The sequence below is a fragment of the Calypte anna genome, chromosome 10, assembly GCF_003957555.1.
Source record: "Calypte anna isolate BGI_N300 chromosome 10, bCalAnn1_v1.p, whole genome shotgun sequence".
Lineage (NCBI taxonomy): Eukaryota > Metazoa > Chordata > Aves > Apodiformes > Trochilidae > Calypte > Calypte anna.
The window spans coordinates 15,478,598-15,496,524 of record NC_044256.1 but is presented as its reverse complement, the minus strand read 5'-3'; the positions used below and the strand labels follow the sequence as shown (position 1 = coordinate 15,496,524).

The 17,927-nt window shown below is 41.9% G+C and overlaps 1 protein-coding gene across 1 annotated transcript in view; it reads right to left on the bottom strand.

Moving 5' to 3' along the window:
• Nucleotides 1-10,976: 10,976 nt before the first annotated feature.
• SLCO3A1 (solute carrier organic anion transporter family member 3A1) overlaps nt 10,977-17,927 on the bottom strand; it is a 128,408-nt gene continuing 121,457 nt past the window's right edge. The window contains exons 9-10 of the mRNA XM_030457408.1: nt 15,818-15,882; nt 10,977-11,410 (exon numbers count right to left, since the gene is read on the bottom strand). Coding sequence (XP_030313268.1) covers nt 11,031-11,410; nt 15,818-15,882 — 445 coding nt within the window. The 3' untranslated portion in view covers nt 10,977-11,030. The remainder of the gene's footprint in view (nt 11,411-15,817; nt 15,883-17,927) is intronic.

The following is a 17,927-nucleotide window of genomic DNA, read 5'->3' as shown; positions in this document are numbered from 1 at the left end:
GGCACAGGAACAAAACTCAGTACACAGCTGTCAGGAACACACCTGATGCTTAAAAGAAAGATTTAAAAGCAAGATTTGAAAGCAAAACGTTCAGACTCCTCACCTGCTGAAATAAGCTGTCTGATCTCCTTACCTTAAACAATCTGTGTAAGCCAAGATCCATTCCTACAGAGCTGGAGGCACCATCAGAAGAGCCATGGAGCAGCTGGCAGCTGCCTCTTGGAAAGCAACCAACCTCTTTCTGCTGGTAAGGAGATCTCTGTGGGTTTGCAGAGGACACAGTATAACTCCAGGGCTGCTCATGGTCAGCCAGGACACAAGCTGCAAACAGGTCTCTGGACTCAGGCAGCTTCTGGTCTTGCAAGGCACAAACCCAAACTTCCACCCAAACCCAACCTTGTCACAGGAGTAATGGGAAACCAGAGACAAGGTATGAATACTTACTTTTGCCTTGCCAGGAACATGAGAGAACTATTTGCTTGTCTTTTTCTGACTGGCTGAGCAGGGAGCTTCCAGCAAGGTTTGGGGTACAAACATTCACAGTGTTAAGGACTGTGTTTTAGCCTCCCAATAATCACCTCTCCCAGACACTGAATTGCTCTTTGCATAGTTCTTACTCCAGGAAACACACAACCTGAGGCACACTCTGGTTGCAAGCACAGGAACACCAAAATACAAAACCAAAGTGAATTCTTCCAAGCTTTGACAACTACTCCGTGCAATTTAGCCCGTCCAGAGCCACCATGAACACCACCCAAGGCTTCAGGAGCTGAGGTAATTTGGTGCAGAGTTAAGACCTTCTGCTAAGCACATTTTTGGATACACAATAACCTTTGTAGCTTGGAGCTGACAAGACTTCATCACCAATCACTCCCTCAGACCAAGCTCAGGCTCAGAAGACGCCAAGCAGGATCACCACCTCCCTGGGATTAGTACCATAGCAGCAAAACTTACCCAAGGTCCAGGGACAGCAAGGATGAGATAGATCAGAGAGGGCTGGAGGAGGCAGAAAAAGTTATGATGCTCTTGATGTGACCCCTGTGTGAGTCCTTCCTAATGAAAGCAGGGCTCAGAGTGCAGCTACACACACAGCCCTGCTGCTCATTAGGGAGTGCTGAGCACTGACACATTAACCTCTTGGTCTCAAAACATTAACTTTACCAGGTGTAATATCTTCTAGGTGACATAAAGGTTAATAATCTGCATCCAAAACAGAATCCAACTCGGTAAATACCCAATTAACCAGGCTCTGTCAGAGGCAGCAGCAAAATGCAAGGTGTAGGATGGCTGAAGGGGGGCCCTGAAAAGCTGGGTGTGATGTGTGCTGCTGTGCACACCTGCCAGGGGCAACCTGTGAGGAATGGCCAGTGGAGCATGCAGAAGTGATGCCTTCAGAGGGAGTCTGAAAAGGCTCTACCACCAGCAGTAGTTAGGCTGAGGGAAAGCGATGAAGTGAGAAAAATGAAAAGATTCTTCACTGCTGACATTTAGCAAAACATTTTTCCACTCTTCCTCCTCACTTCCTCCTTCTTCTGAAGTGTTCCCCAGAGTTGCTGTTTGTCTGAAAGGGAATTCAAAGCAACAGGGGTTGGATTCAAGTTGTATGTAGTAAAATGACATTTTTTTTTTTTTTTTTTTTTTTTTTTTTTTTTTTTTTTTAAACTGTTAATCTTTATTTTGCCCTCTGCCTTCTTGAAGAAGGAACAGGAACAGGAAAGGATAAAGAATGGAACAAACAAGGAACAACTGAATATTCAACTTGGTTTAAATGTAATTGCTTCATTTAGCATAATTTTGTAGAAGCTCAGGAGAAAATTATTTTCCTTTTATACAACAGATTGATATATTTAAAAACCACGGGTCAAACAAGTGCTTATTTTTCTTCTGACCAATGCAGCACCTAGAACAAGAGGAAATGGACATTGTCCCATTCTCACAAATATTCCCCTCTCCTGGCCTGACCCCATGGCTTTGGGTGTTTTGATGGAGATGAAGGGAGAAGCCTCTGCAGCTCTCAGAGCAAAAACAGCTGCAGGGGCTGAGGGTGCTTTGCAGGGCTCAGCCACTTCACTGAGCTGTTGCTATTTCAGCTAAAAGCTCTTTATTTTTTTCCTCCACAGCTGAACTAAGACAAAAAGCCTGAGACACGTTTGTCATCAATCAGACATCCAGCATTTTTCCTCATGTTCCCTCTTAGCTCCTCATCTTACTGCTTTCCAGGTGTTCCAGTTCTCCCACTCTACAGCCAGCTAAGATGTCCTCATTCTACCCCTCAGTTAAACCATCAACTAAACTTCATCTTTCCCCTTCCAAGAATCTACTTCACCTACTCTGTCACAACCACTCCATCCTGTGGACCTCTCCTCTGAAGGTGTTCAGCCCCACTGTCATTTCAACCTCAACATCAAACCTCCAGCCTTCAACTCTGCTTTTACTGAAATGGAAAACTTCCTGGGAGAACCAAAGAGATCATCCGGTGAGACAGGGGAAGAATGAAAATAGTGTTTTTAATATCATTTACAGCAAACTTACAGTATGTATTTCACATCACATTTTTCTAAACTGCTCATCTAGAAAATATAAGCTGCAAAAATACAGAACACAGTACTCAAAATATATCGAGCATGTGGCTTCTCTTTCTTTTTTTTTTTCTTTTTATTATTTTTTTAATCAAGTATACAGTGAAACATTTCCTTTTCCAAACCAGGTTTTGGTTTATTTTGGAATAAGTGCTGCTCAACATCTGCAAAATTACCAGCAGTCAAACCAGCACATTTCAAAGACCTTTCTTTTGGGCACTGTAGGAAAAGATTAACCAAGGCAGGGGCAGAAGCACCTGGGTTCATCCAGTTCCCACATACACTGCTAGAAAACATCTCTGGAGATGTCCTATGCAGAAAGAAGCTTCCTCACATAGAACCACCATCAGCTGGGTGCTTCAGAGCACCCAGAGGACCCTTTAAAGCCTGGAGAAACTCTCACCAACAAGCCAGTAAAGAGATGCATCAGGATTTAGAGGGCATGTGTTGCACCTGCCTCACTGAAATGCATTTAATTCTGTTATTGCACCATGGAGAAACATGAAAGCGGAGAAGGGAGTGAGTTAAGAACCAAAGTATGTCCCTTATATTCATATTAGCCCCCCAGAAAAGCCCTTCAGTGTTTGCCAGTGCCACTGAGGGGCCAAGTTAAGGGCAGGAGAATGTTTTTCCCAATCTGCTTTGGATTTTAACCTCTCAAGTTTGCTCAGCTGTAGCTGCTGCTGAGGACTCTCAAGGGTGGACAATAACCAGGTTACACAGCAAGGCTCCTGACCAACCTCTCTGTCAGGAAGCTAAGCCAAGAGAAATCAGCCAAACTAAAACTTTGCTTTTCTTCCACCACCAAGAATGAAGCATGGCCAAGAACTGGCTGGGCAGCTCTGTTGATTCTGCTCACAAACCACATGAAGTCCAGATCTGTTCTCCTCCTGGCCCTGCTCCCTCAGCTCTGGCTGGTTTTATGGTGCTTGTACCTAAGCTATACAGGGCAAAAGGAGATTTCAAATAGTCTTACTGCAAACATTTCCCATCTAATGCCACTTATGCATTTCTAGCTCAAACAACCCCAAACGTCCCCATGCCTGGAATGTGATATAAGTACACACAGCAGAGAAAAAAAAAAACCAAAACATTTCTGCAGACTGCGTTTGACTTGTATCAAAATCCTAATGAACACCACATTTATTGTACTTTATTTACATGGTAGTCACGTATAATATAATACAATACAGCGTTCCATTGGCAGTGGTAGGCACTATGGGTTTGAAAAGGTCACAGCTCTTCCCCTACTCCCATCCCCTCCCCTCTTCCCTATGGATGTGGCACCAGAGTGAGCCAAGAGCTCCCTTCTGCACCATCCCAGCCCTGCTGCACTTCTCCACTGAACCCTACTCTGAGATGGCTTCAAACACAGATGATGGGAGATGGTCTCAGGTGCTAACATGGTTAATCCCAGACTTGGGTGGTCACAGACCATTGGCAACCCTTAATATTCATCAGGGACGGTTCTGCGCAGCCTCATCACCATGCTTTGCACTGAAAACATTGTGAAGGCAACAAGAGGCTGTAGGCAAGGTACAGACCTCTCAGGACAGCTTATGGGCTGTCTGTGATCAACAAAGCACAGTTTTGGTCCCGCTGCATGTAAGACTTTGGGAAAACGGCTGTGAGTCTTCGAGAAGGATCATCATCCTCCCATCAGGAAGAAAGTGTTGCAAGTGAAGAATGGGGTAATTTCTTCAAGTTCACACAGTTTGAGTGGTGAGGCACTGAAAACATAGCACTGAGATGCAGTTTACACGGAGGTGTAAATGCACTGGTGTTTGTGCAATGCCACACTGCAAAAGAAAAAGAGTTTGAAGATACACAGCAGGGAAAAATGCCTTTTGCTGTCCTACCAATCAGCAATTCAGCTGCAAAGAACTAAAATATGTTCGGACGTATGTGACTCTCTGATTCCCAGGAGATTTTTACTGCTGCTCTTCAAACTCTGCAAACATAGCAAATAAAATTTGCACCACCTGCTTCACCTTAATACCAATTTGGTTTTGTCTCAGTTCATACCCTTCTTGTGTTTGCTTTCAGTAATTACTCAAACGAATGCATTAAGCGGTAGGAACGCTGGGAGAAGCAGAGAATTTCAAGCATCTGTGAGAGAATATTCCTGGAAAGTGGACTGGGAGTGGGAAGCCAACCCTTTGGCTGTCCTGGAGCAGGGTATGTCCAGTGGCGTGCTGCCCATTGGCAACGAGCAAGGATCCTCTCACTCAATTCCTAATCACATACTTCTGAACTAAGTATTTACACCAATGAGAAAATTCCAGCCTAGGGAGCTCAGGGAGCAGAAAGAAATATCCCTTGTGATTTCTATGGTCAGTCAGAACAAACCAACACATATGAATTATAAGAAAGCTTTTCCAAACCCTCCAGACCACAGATATGCTGAAAGGACCTTGCAAATACACTGGAGACATTTTCTTGTCTCGGCAAATCGCAAGGAGGAAACAAAAGTGAAAAATCCTTTATAAAGTTGCTATAAATTATTTGCTGAGTTGGGCTAGATAAGTTTTTTATTGCTTTCTGCCATTTGCAGACACCCACTCTGTGTAGAACAAGCCCAGCACTACAAACTGCCAGGGTATTGCTATTCTTTTCCTTCCTGGGGTGTGACCCTCTGCTCTGCTGCACTTCATCTGAACAAAGTGGGGGGAGGGAACTCATAGTATCCCAAAGACCCCATCCTGCAGTCACCACGTTCAGCAAAGAGAGACTGAAGCAAGGTTTTGACATGTGAAACAGGACAGAGGTTATGTACATCCTACAGCCCCAACTCTTGCAGCCATTGAAATGGATTCCTACGTCCAGAAGGTTTCTCCTTCTATCCCCCATGTCCTCTGAGGACTGAGGGATGCTCACAGCCAAGCAGCTGTGGCAAGACTGAAGCTGCAAGAAAAGCAGTCCATGTTATACTCTGTCAGAGAAAACCCATGTATTGCTCCTAAGGAGACAAAGCCTCCTTCTGCTCCACTGGATTCAGGGAACAGACAATGCCCAAAGATTTTACTTGGCATCACCAGTTAATAACAAAGTACCTAATGTTGGAGAACTGCTGAAAGGCCGTTTTTCAGTGAAGCAATTGTATTAAGACTCAGACTGGCTAGAAACTCATAGGAATAATAGAAAACATCATTTGCAGGCTAAAAGCAATAGATTTAGTGCATAAAACCAGAACAATAACATTTTGAGCACATGTAATACAAAGTGAGAACTGCTGGCATCCCAGGCAAATTCAAATGCCTGTCAATAACTCCAAATACCTCATATTGACTTGGTAGAGCCATGTTGTGCTTTGCCATTGGGAGGAAGGAAGAACTGTAACTGGAGGATGGCAGCTGTTGGTTGGTTTGGAAGAAATGCCTACAAACCATGGGGCTGAGGGAGGCAGGGCAGGTAGGTCTATCCAGCAGCACTGAAGGGTGGATAATACTTTCAGAGTCTCCAGGAGGCTCAGCCCCAGTGCTCTGGTTGTTTCTTTCCTCCTTGGATCAATCTCCACAATCAGATAACTGAAGCTGAACCTGGCTCATGCCATCAAACCACTAACAGTCTTAATAAACTGCTGCCTACATTCACATCAGTTGTATTTTGGCTGCTTTGTGGGGAGAGGAGGGGGTCATGTTGGAAGGAAAGGAGAATATTCAATCTCCTGGAGCTGCTGCCAAAAAAAAAAAAAGAAAAAAAAAAGGCAAGTCAGAGAAGCAGCACAGGATGCTGAGACGTGAACTCAGATTTTAGGTAAGAAAGGAAAAACTAATGCAAATGGGAACTGATCTGTATTATTGCTTATGTCCAGAGGTGCTCTGCCCTACACACAGAAAGCCTGTGAACTTTGCAGGCATTAAGCAGATCTGGAGAAAGATCAACAGCAAACCTTCAAAGACAGTTCGTGTGGAATTTGGTGACTAGTTGAGCATGGCTGTGTCTAAAGGCAGAGTGAGAGGAAGTCTGGAATCCCTGGTGAGTAAAGGAACCAAGCTGTTATCACATCAGTCCAGTGAAGCATTTGCATATGTCTTTAATACTTGACAATTCCCATCACCTGCTAAGAATAAAACAAACATTACATCAAGATTGTCCAAGCCTTGAGAAAATACTGAGCCCACCACAAGTGGAACTGCCAGTTACAAGATGGAGTTGCCTTTCTGTCTCCCAAGACCTTGTTTAAAAACCTTGGATAAAAGGTTTTATCCCAAGACCTTGGATAAAAAACACCCATGTCCAACTGAGACACAAAGGTAAAGCTGATGTACATTACCTCCAACAGGTCTCTGGTGAACATAGAACTCTGATGGGGATAGGAAGGACTCCAAATCTCATTCATTCCCTTATGTTTTATTCAGCTTTTTTCCACAAAAAAAAAAAAAAAAAAAAGCCATCACATCTCAGCCTTTTGGAAATACTCCAATCACTTTCCAAATGTCTGCAAACCATCAGTTCAATTCTGAAGCATTTTGGAGCACAGCTAACTCAGATAACTGGAGCTAATTCCTCTCAGCATCTTTCCTTTTTCACCTTCCCAGCAATGTGAGACCCAACTGAGATTAAGAATAGCAGCACTAAGTAGTACAGTGCACCTTGCTGGGGTATGGCAGTGGGAGAGCCTCTGAGTTAAACTCCTGAGGAATGGAAAGTTGTCAGGGGAATTCAGGTGATGGCCTTTTCGGTCCTGCTATACATCCAAGATGTGCTGGGCTAAGTCAGAAAAATGTGGGATTTCTACATGTCTAAAAAGAAGGTTCTGAAAATGCCTCCTCTTGTTCAACAAAGATGCAAAGAAACCGATGGGACCAATTTTAGTTTCACCTGCACCAGTTTTGGGTTGGGGACCCCTTCTGATTCCACTGGGGCTATGCCAAGGTGGTATCTGTGCAAGGGGAAGGAAACCCTAACCTGAAGTCATGCAAAGCAGCTGGACAATCCATACAGACTGCTAAATCTCAACTATCTGACATCTCCAACATCCCATTCCTTAGCAGACAGCCACGCAGGGAACACAGTGCTTGGAAATGTCCAAAAAACATTTCTGCTGAGACCAAGGTCTCAAGAAAACCCTGAATTTCAATGCTCCTGAATATGGAGAAAAAAAATTCCAACATGGGATCTGATCTGCACAGCTCAGACCACACCCCTGCTCCTGTTCCCAAGAATGGGCATTTTTCTGACTCCATCCTTGTTCATCATTTTCTTGCATGTTTAAGGCAGCTGTGGGATGGAAGTGAAGTGCTGACAGGCAAAGGCCCGTGCTGTAATTTGGGAAGTAGGAGGATATCTGAGACTCTGCATTTGTTATTCTATAACAATAACTGGGTTGCAGGCAAAACTGGCTTGTGGTTTTGAAATCAGAAAAAAAAAAACAACAAACCAAAGAGCCTGCTGAGATGGATGAAGGTTTTGGTCTGTGTGTTTTCTTTAAACTAAAGCTCTGCTTTTAAACCTGTACCAAAGCACTGACAGTAAAGCCCCTCATCATGCAGGCATCTGATACACCCTTAAAAAAAAAAAAAAAAAAAAAAAAAAAAAAAGATAGGAAGAGAGCTCTTCAGAAGTCATGTTATCAAAAGAAAGAAAACAACAATCATGCAGGGATTTTATGTTACAGCATTAAAATAATATAAGTGACCAGATTGAGCTGTATTTCTCATATATATATAGAAAAGAGATTAAATGAAGAAAAAAATATGTGCGTGCCCTGGATTCCTGTTTCTATAACTCCAGTCAAGGCGGATTTTCAGTTTACTGACAAATCACAGCTATTACACACTGAGATTTTGTTTTGCATCATGTCAGCATGCTATTGTCCTTCACCTTGGACTTTCAGAGAGAAAAAAATGGAATTCTGAAAGGGGTTACAGAATTTCAAGCAATCAGGCTTTTAGAAAGGTTCTATTCTGTGACATTTGTGTTTGAGTCTGAATGTGTGTGTATAGTATAAAATTAAGAGCTAACATTTGAAAAGACAGCAATCTAGGTAATAAATTCTCAGAATGAAGAGAACTGCACAGAATGATTTCAAAGGCTTATACTTGACAATTATACATATTTTATGAAACAGTTATGCACCCTGTGCCTTCTTAAAATTCACTGTTTTATGGATGCACTATCTCTATTTTAGCAGACAGGATACACAAAACCAATCTAATGGGCTAGAATGTATCATTTGCCACCTAACATAACAATGGCACTGCATAGCTTAATAACTGTTTTTTTCTTAAGCTCCTTCATTAATCAAGTGATTCTTACACACGGCTGCAAACCAAGAATCAAATATATGCAGTTGCACTATTTGTCAAGTATTTGGCACAAGTGGAGTTTATTTGATACACCCCCCCCGCCCTCTCCCTTTCTTTTTTGCCCTTATTGTTGCTGAACATATAATGCTGTGCATAAATTATGAACACACAAGTAAAATCAGTTGAGTGGAAGCAGTTGGATATCCCACACCCATATTTCAAAGCCTACATAAGAGCAAAGTCTGCTAGAAGGGTGCTGAACATGAGTGACAAGTTGTCAACCCCTGTTAATTTTGCCAGCCCTGGGGTGTCCACTGCCAGCAATGGACAAGGACTTGGGAAGATCAGATCCATGGAAGTGACATCCAGCATTAGATTCAACATGCCAGGTTACTTCTTCAAACATCTGCAAGTTCAAAACAGCTTCAAAATACAAACAACAACAACAAAAAAGAGCTTTTTGATTATGATGCTCACCCTTCTGACATTCAGTCCATTGGAAATGGGTCTAGTTCCCAGGTGAAACTCATCAAACACAACCTAGTTGTATTGCTTCCCAGCAGGATTTTTTTTGGAAAAGAAAAATATGCATGCAAAATAAGCCTGATCCAATGCTTCTTGAAATCAGATGAAAGCTTCCCCAGGATATTTGCAGGCTTAGATAAGACTGCATTGTAAAAGCAAAGCCAGATCTGTTCCTGCATGGATACCTCTTGAGGATCTGAATGAAAATTTCAGAGGTGCTCAATGCTGGCCAGCCTCTGCTCCCATAACCCAGCCTTCCATGGGAATACTATTTGCACATCTAAAGGCAAAACATGACCTCCAGGAGGGGGGATTATTCCACCTTCCTCACATGGCTTCCACCGAAATCAGTGGAATTTCTCAGGTGAAAAAAAAATAAATCAATTGTGAGGGCTGCAGGATTAAGGTCAGTATTCTTTTCACTTGTACACACACACACACACACACACGCTCACACACTTACTTTAAAGAAAACATCCACCACACAATTTCTAGATTGCAAATTATATATATATATATATATATCTTTAAAAACTGGAGAGAACATAAACAGCCTCCTCATATATCTATATATATGTATTCACTGAGTCACATAGAATATGAAAAAAAACCTGTATTATGTAAATCATCATATTATCTATAATTCTCCAACTGACAATTGGTTTTATAGAGACACAGTGCATTCGTTCTTTTTTAAAAACATATTATGTGTCTTCATTGGCTTGGTAGCATATTAGAATGAAGGCGTATGGATAAAAAACGCAGAGGATTAAACAAACCCCTTGAGTCACATTGTGTTTAGGTGAATTAACCAGGGTCCTTCCCCAAACTAGCATAAATAAATCCTCCCTATGGAAAACCGTCAGCGATTTAAGGGTTAACACAGCTTTGAAAATAAGTTTTTTTAAAAAAAATCTTGTTAGAGGACTACACAGACAAGTATTTGGAATTCATCCCCCTTTAAAAATGACAGCACGCTTGGCAAGTGTGAGCAAATGTCTTGAACTTTACTGGGTTTGAGAGATCCGAGCTATTCACAGCCAGCCACAGAGCTGTGAGCTGTGAATATTCCTCGGCTGGAAGGACTCGGATATCTCTGACAGCACTGCTCACCACCTGGAAGCTTTCCAGCAGCCTTCAAGGTATTTATTGTGGCCTCGTGGCTGGTGATAAGAGTGCGACTGGTGGAACAACTCCAGCACTCTTTGCCATCACAGAGTGCAGGGGGGTTGAGCAGTACCCAGACCCTTCAGCCCACGCTGCAGGGCTCCACATTACCCTGGAACCTCCTTTGCAACCACAAATGCCTATCCCAGCATTGCAGTTACCACCTTGCCTTCTCAGTCCCTCATGTCCAAGCCTGTCCATTTGCCAAGCTCTCCAATGAACCTCTGCAGATGCCCTTCTTGGAAGCTCATACTGTCATCAAAGGGGCTGGTACCCAGCCACAGCAGCTCCCCACCTTCTCCATCACCCTGCAGGATTTTTTCACAAGTGATGCTGTTAAAAGATGCTGTTCTCAAGAATCCTGGCTGGGTCTGACTTGGAGGAAAAGACCAAAGTTTCCTGTGTTGCTGTTGTTGTTTCGCAGTTGTGTTTCTTCATTCTCGCTCTCTTCTTCTTTTTATTAAAAAGGACCCTTCTATTATTAATAAAGTTCACCCCTCCACAATCACTATAAAACAGACTCCATATTTTCACACCACTCGTGATCTTCAAGGTTATAGATAAATTTTGTCCTATGTGATTGATTTTGGGGCACCGAGTCCCGCCCCAGATTGTCTAGGGTGAGAGTAGAGGCAAAAAACTCACTAGTGCTGAGCCCACCTTCGTGGTTCTTGATGTATCTTTTATAGTTTTTCCTCAAGCACTGCCAGGTGGTTGTGTACAAGATGAATGCAAAAGACTTCAGGGCTATAGCAATACTAACATACAGGTATCTATAGACCACGTTGTCATACAGTGCACAGGCTCCTTGCTCGCCACAGAACGTGCTCCAAAACAGACACGTGGAGTCAATTCCAGCCCCAAAGATCAGTGGAGGTGGGATAAAACCTGTCAAAATAAGAGAGACAAATCACATTTTTATGATCCTTATGATAAAAGAGAGAAGACGTGATTGCAGTGAGCAGAGAGGATACTTTATCAAGGTTAATGGACCCAGCTGCAGCCTGTGATTCTAATTTTTTAAGTTCTAAATCAAAACAAAGTCCATGGATGAGATTTCACCATGGATTCCACATCTCTCGAAGAGACTCCTGCTGACCCCAATATGCAGAGATGATTTTACTCAAGTTTAAGTGGCATTTATTAAGCTTCTCAGCTGTCTAATTAGACTAATGAGTGGAGAGGAAATGAAAGAGGACAGCCTTGCTGCTTGCTCCCTGTTTAGCTACTGGAAATTCTGGACTCTGGGGTGTTCACCTGAAGGGTGTCATAGAAGGTTCATAGTCTGAAATCACCTGGGGCACTGATGTCTAATTTTGGAACTTTACCTGACACAGGAGAGGACTTTCTCTGGGTCTAAGAAAAACAAACAATGGACTCTAATAGATGCCAAAGATTAAATCTGAAAAGAAGGGCAAATTTCAGTGCACCATTAAAGGAAATATCAGAGCTGGATTCTCTCACAGCCACTGCAGCAACTACTGAGGATTGTTTGTCAACCACGGTTTGCGGCAGAGCTGCAATCTTAAAGCAATCACTCCAATCTAATTTAACTAATAAAGGCAATGTTTTTCCTCTCTGCTTTTCCATGTCCTACAGGGACATTGTAGAAGCCCTCCCCATTTCACATTACCCCAGCTGTGGTTAGGACACCCACTCTCCAGCTTTGCATTTCCCAGCAAGTAAACATGCACCAAGAGTGCATTCAGAAGATGTGGATGTGCTACATATGAAAAACACTTCTTCTCCTTCTGCTGTATTTATGGGAGAAGGCTGGGAGTGGATAAATCCTGGAAAAAAAACCCTGATTGATAAAATCATAAATGTGGGTTAAGAAAGCAATTGCAGGAGAGCATCATATCTACTAAAACCCCAGAGCAGGTGCTCCATTCATAGGTGCTGTGATGCCTAAGACACATGTGTAACCAAACAGGCACAAGATCTGCAGTTTATAGACAGAAAAGTGTTTGATCTTGAATTCAGTTTCATCATTAACCTGGATTTCCAAGCTTAAAAAAGATAACTTCCTTCAGCTTGTCATGAACAAAGTAGTGACATTCCTGACATGTATCCTAACACTACAAATAAATTGCTTGTCTTCACTGTTCCCTGTGGTAACTGAGATGTCTTTATTTTATTTTGTCAATGACAGAGCTCTGCAGATTTTGTTTGATGTTCCTTATATGTTAATAAATGCGGGTGTTAAAAAAGGCTATATGGGCTTTTGGTACTCATTTTAACCAGTCATTAATAGCACAAATGTAGTAAAAAGAGATGATAGAAAAGCAAAACACACTTTTCATTAGAAACACTAGTTTTAGACAGCACATCTGAAAACCTGGTTATCTTCTGGAAAAGTGTGAGTGCCACCTGCCTATTTGTCATTTCAGTGACTGGAAATTTCAGACTGGACTGGTTTTACTTCTAAGTAAAAATATGCTTTTTCTGTCAAAATCTGTGGACAACCACACACTCAACCTGGAATTTAAAAATTCAGCTGGGCTCTTACTAGAAACAAGCAAAAAGACTCTGCTGCTCAGTGAAGTTTCTCTGCCCAGGGCTGTATTGGTGCTGAATGCCAGCTCAGGGGTAATATCCAGAAAGGGCAGTGCCTGAGGAGGCAGGAGCCACATGCTTTCTGGACTAAGAAAAAATGAATTTGGATCATAACTTTGAAGTGTGAACTCCTCCCTACTTGTTAACAAGCTGAGAGGCGTTGATACAAAGCTTTGGAGATGCAGAGGCTGAACTTCAGAGAGAGCTATCATCCCCATCTGCTGGCTTCAGCTGGCTTTCCAGGTTTTCAAGATAATCTGGCCTGGAAATTTCTCTGCATAATACTCGAGGAAGGACCTGTTTCATCAAACTCCAAAGCTACACCTAGGTGAATGTAGGCATGGATGTGGAAACCTTAAAGAAAAGTAGATTAAAAACTTGTAGTAATCAGGAAACATTTTAGGTCATCTTTACAAAAGGAGAGAACAAGGGATTCAGAGTGATTCAGTGCTTAGAACCTCTGAGGCATCCATCGTAAACTGGAAAGTCCTCCTGAGAGAGAAGGACTGTGGCTTTGTGGTTTTGTCACTTGGGAATAACAGAGAGAAACATTATGAACTTGTAGGAAAACCAAAAAGAAGTGTCCTAGTAAGGAGAGCCTTACTCACTGAGCAAGGATGCACAGTGAACATCATGCAGAACAGATCCATCTAGGATCCTACAGGTCCAAAATTTTTGTCATTCCAGACATTTCCATTCTGAACCTTTGACTCTAACAGGGTTTCCTTTACACTCTTCTCTGAGAAACTGCAGTAATGTTTTTATATGAAGACACTGCTACACTGCCCTCTCACAGCAAAATTCCTGTGGAATGAGATAATTTATCCAAGAGGATACCGGGAGAATTCAGTTGTGTTTCATGTTATTACAGTGAATATTAAAGAGATTCAATCATGTCTTACCTCTTACTGCAAAGTGTTGCAAAAATTTCTGATATATATATATATATATATATAACATTGCAGAAACTACAGGGCTTTATAAAAAAGGTGCTTCTGTCTTACTGAAATCTATTAGCTAGGATTGCACATCCATGTCTCATACCTCCTGTATTTAATACTCTCCTTTGGTTCAAGAAGCAGCTATTATCACCCTCTTCTTAAGTCAAAACTTAAAAGTGAACTGAAAAGCTTTTAAAATAAATCAGTAAAGCTATTCTCAAACCTCAGGGTCTTAAAGGCAAGATTTGGATACCTTTGCTCTTATTGAAAAGTACCTTTCTCTTCATTTTCTGTGGGTTCAAGCTACATTGCTGACATTCTTCAGGATGTATTGTCTTATTTCATTGGAATTCCTCAGTGACAGAGCAACATATAAAGATTTGAGTTTAAATTCTTACTATGGCTTCTCTATCTGGGGGAAAAAAATATATCTATTCAACTTAGGCATATGTCTGAGCCTAGGTTTGGAGGAATTCAAGACGCTGCTGTCTCAGGAGGCTTCTCTCTTTTGAAATGAAAAAAAAAAAAAATCTCCCCCCTTAGGTATTTCTTTGTTTGAAAACAACAGCTCACAGCCCTCCCCCTCACACACATCCCCCTGACACTTTGTGTTCAGCCAGAGAGAGCTGAAGACAACCCAAAACCCAAGAGCAGCCCCGACAGCTAAAGAAAATGCTGTCTTTGCAAGGCTTGAACCAAAGCTGACCCAAATCAACCCAGCAGCTTCCCTTTGAGCTATCTGAGCTCAGAAGAAGATTACTTGATGAAGCTTACTGTATGATTGCAGCTACTTCACCAAAAAGCAACAAAAATCTAATTGGCTTTAATATAAACTGGTGTGGGTCCAGCATTTCCTTTCAGCTAATGGGGAATGAGATGTTACAAAAAAAAAAAGTAAATTAATCAAGTCAGTTATTCAAAGCAATGTATGGCACTCTGGGATTTTTGGCCTCTTAATTCCTAGTGCCTCTCTAGACCTAGGGGATGGCATTTTATGCTCCAGCTTATTCCCCTGCGTCTGGGAGGGTCATACACAGAAGGCAAAAAAGTAAATTCAACCCCACAACATATGGAAACCTCATGTATGATATGACCCCACACAATGATAGATCAGAGAGGTTTTATCCCTGAATCACTGAAATTAATGAGCTGAAATATAGGAGCTTTAAAATAAGAGTAATTTCTTTAAGAGGGGAAAAAATTCTCCACCCAGAAACAAGAAGCAGACTTCTAACAGCCCAGTGTGTCCCTATTAATTCACATATGAAAGGCACATCCCATTCCAGAGGAAGAGCCATATGCATTTTAATGGGTTATTAACCCACAGGAGGACACAAGGACTCAGCCTGTCTCATTTCACTGTTTTCCCTTCCAAGACACCTGAAGGAAGTGAACAAGCATACAGTGTAACAGAGGTCCTGTCCCTCAGCAGAGGATGCAAATGCACATCCCTCTACTTTGGCAGTATCCTATACAGCAGTAATTTTGCAGGCTGATGACATGTTAATAACAGCTATAGGAGAATAACTGGTTGTGTGGGACCATGGCTGAAATGGTCATTTCTCATGCAACACTGCATTTTCTTCCATTAGCACAATTCATATGGCAGGAAAAGTGCCTTCAGGAGCCTTGATGTGAAATCCTACATAGAGAGGGGTTGGACCTTCTTGCATCAAAAGCCACTCATGACAACTAGGCCATTGTATGGAACAAACATCAACTTTGGGCATGCTAAAAATACAGTTTTCTGTGAAGGAGGAAAGGACAGGAGAGAAGGACATGAAATTTTTGTACATACCTAACAAACGAAGAAGAAGGAACAGCACCCCCAAAGCGTAAGACTTGAGTTCGGGGCTCACGGTTCTACAGGGAGGAAGGAAGGAAAGTGTGAAATAGATTATTCTTGTTCTGCTTTAATTAATACACCCCCTGGCTATTCTATGCTGTCAGCCAAGATGCCACCACCACCTCTTCAAAAAATCATTCATAGGGTTTTTCGTCTCCCTTTGCTTGAACTGCCTAAAGCCCCAAAAGCAATTGCATCAGTGGCAGGTTCAGGAATTTAGCTAATTCATTAATAACACCAGCTAATTTTGTCGTTGGATGGGGACCAATGAAATTCCCACTGCTGTGAATCATCATTTACAAGCTCCCCATCATGCTTTCAAGGCTCCAGATGTTGACAGCTGGTGGGAGAGAAAGCATTTTGTTCAGAGACTTTCCAGACCTATGGAGAACAACAGAGGAAAAGAAGGATGATGGACCAAAAGGTTCAGTCAGTCTGTTAAATCAAGCCTCCCAGTGAGGATGTGCTCAAGACCAGTTTGCATGGCTAGGAGTTTAGCATGTGATTTTTCTTCTTTATACTAGGAAGAAAATGTTTGTGCTGCTTTTTGCTACAAACACAACCCACCCTACTGCATTAGTGTTATCCTTCAGAGGTGCTTTAAAGATAATTATGGCTTTCTAATTTGCTTAGCTCAAGGATGCTACTGGTTAAAGTCATCCTTCTTGGGGTAGACTCAGCCTTTGGAACTTCAGAAATCATTACTCTGGTCTTAAGGCTTATAATACAATTTTATTTCCTACAGTATACAAAGGCTGAGAAAGCAGGACAGCAATCCCTTTATGAACAGATTCATCACACAGTGATTAATAGCTTGGCTCAAGCAGGATTCTATAGTTGGGTGGGAAATGAAGGAAACAGGAGCATTAGAATTTATTTTACAGGAAAAAAAAGATTTTCATGTGAAATGGTGGGTTTTTAGTCAGTGGTGGTGTCCACCAGTTCACCTTTTTGTATTTAAGACTCAAGCCAACCCCCATACCTCAAGGAAGAGCACAAGTTGCCACCTGTAGACATCTCTTTTTCTCACCGACTACAACAGTGAATAAATGGCTTGCCTAGACAAGACACTGAAGTTCATTTTTAAATTTGGAGCTGCCCATGCCACTTGTCAACTACCATGGACCAACTTATATGCCAAAACTTTCTTTTAGCAATCCAAGCAGCTACAGAAGCATGAGGCAGCAGAGCTATTCCCTGTACACTTTAGTAGCTATCAGTGATTCTGAGGTGAGCACAGTTACTAATTTGGATGTGTGAATTGTTTATTTCCTACAGCTGTGAGCTGAATATTTTTAATATTGCCTTCACTTTTCTTATTTCCTTGTATCCTGGCTGGCTATTGGCTTATCTCATTTGAAGTGACAGTCAGATGTCTCCACTCAGGATCCTACATGTGCTGGCAGCTCCCCTGAACAAAGAACTCTTCAAATTACTTTTGCCACAATATTTATCACAAGAAATTTGATTTCCCTTTAGCTACTGTAGATGCAAAGAGAGAAACGAACTAGTAGAATATCTCATTTTGTATCCTGCAGGGAGACATGCCCTCACAGAGCTGTTCTGACCAAGATCCACTCAAGAGTGTGTTTCTAATGCAGACCTTATTGATTGAATTTTATTGGAATTTCCAGGCAGCAGAATGGATCTACTATTTATGCCTCTGGTTATTATTCTCAGTAAGTGACAGCCTGGACAGATAGGTAAGTCTGGATAAATGTGGGTTTAGATATATGCGTTTATCATAAGGTGAAGTGTTCTATATGTCTGGAAATAACACAAGGTCAGTTATTTGAATAAGCTGCTTTTGCCCATCTATTCATACTGGCTAATTCAAAAATGTCCTTCAGACTTTTAAGTTCTTTCAGTTCTTGGACTTGTTCCAAAGTGAGAGAAGTTAAACTCTAGCCATGGGGATACTGACCAAAGCCAGCCTTTTGCTGCAGACTTTCACTCTTCCATGGTTTCTAAGATCTCCATGCCATCTCTACAGGCATCTTATCAAGCCAGTAAATTCTGAGAACAGAAGGAAAAGGGGAGATTCTACTCCCTTCCTGAGGCA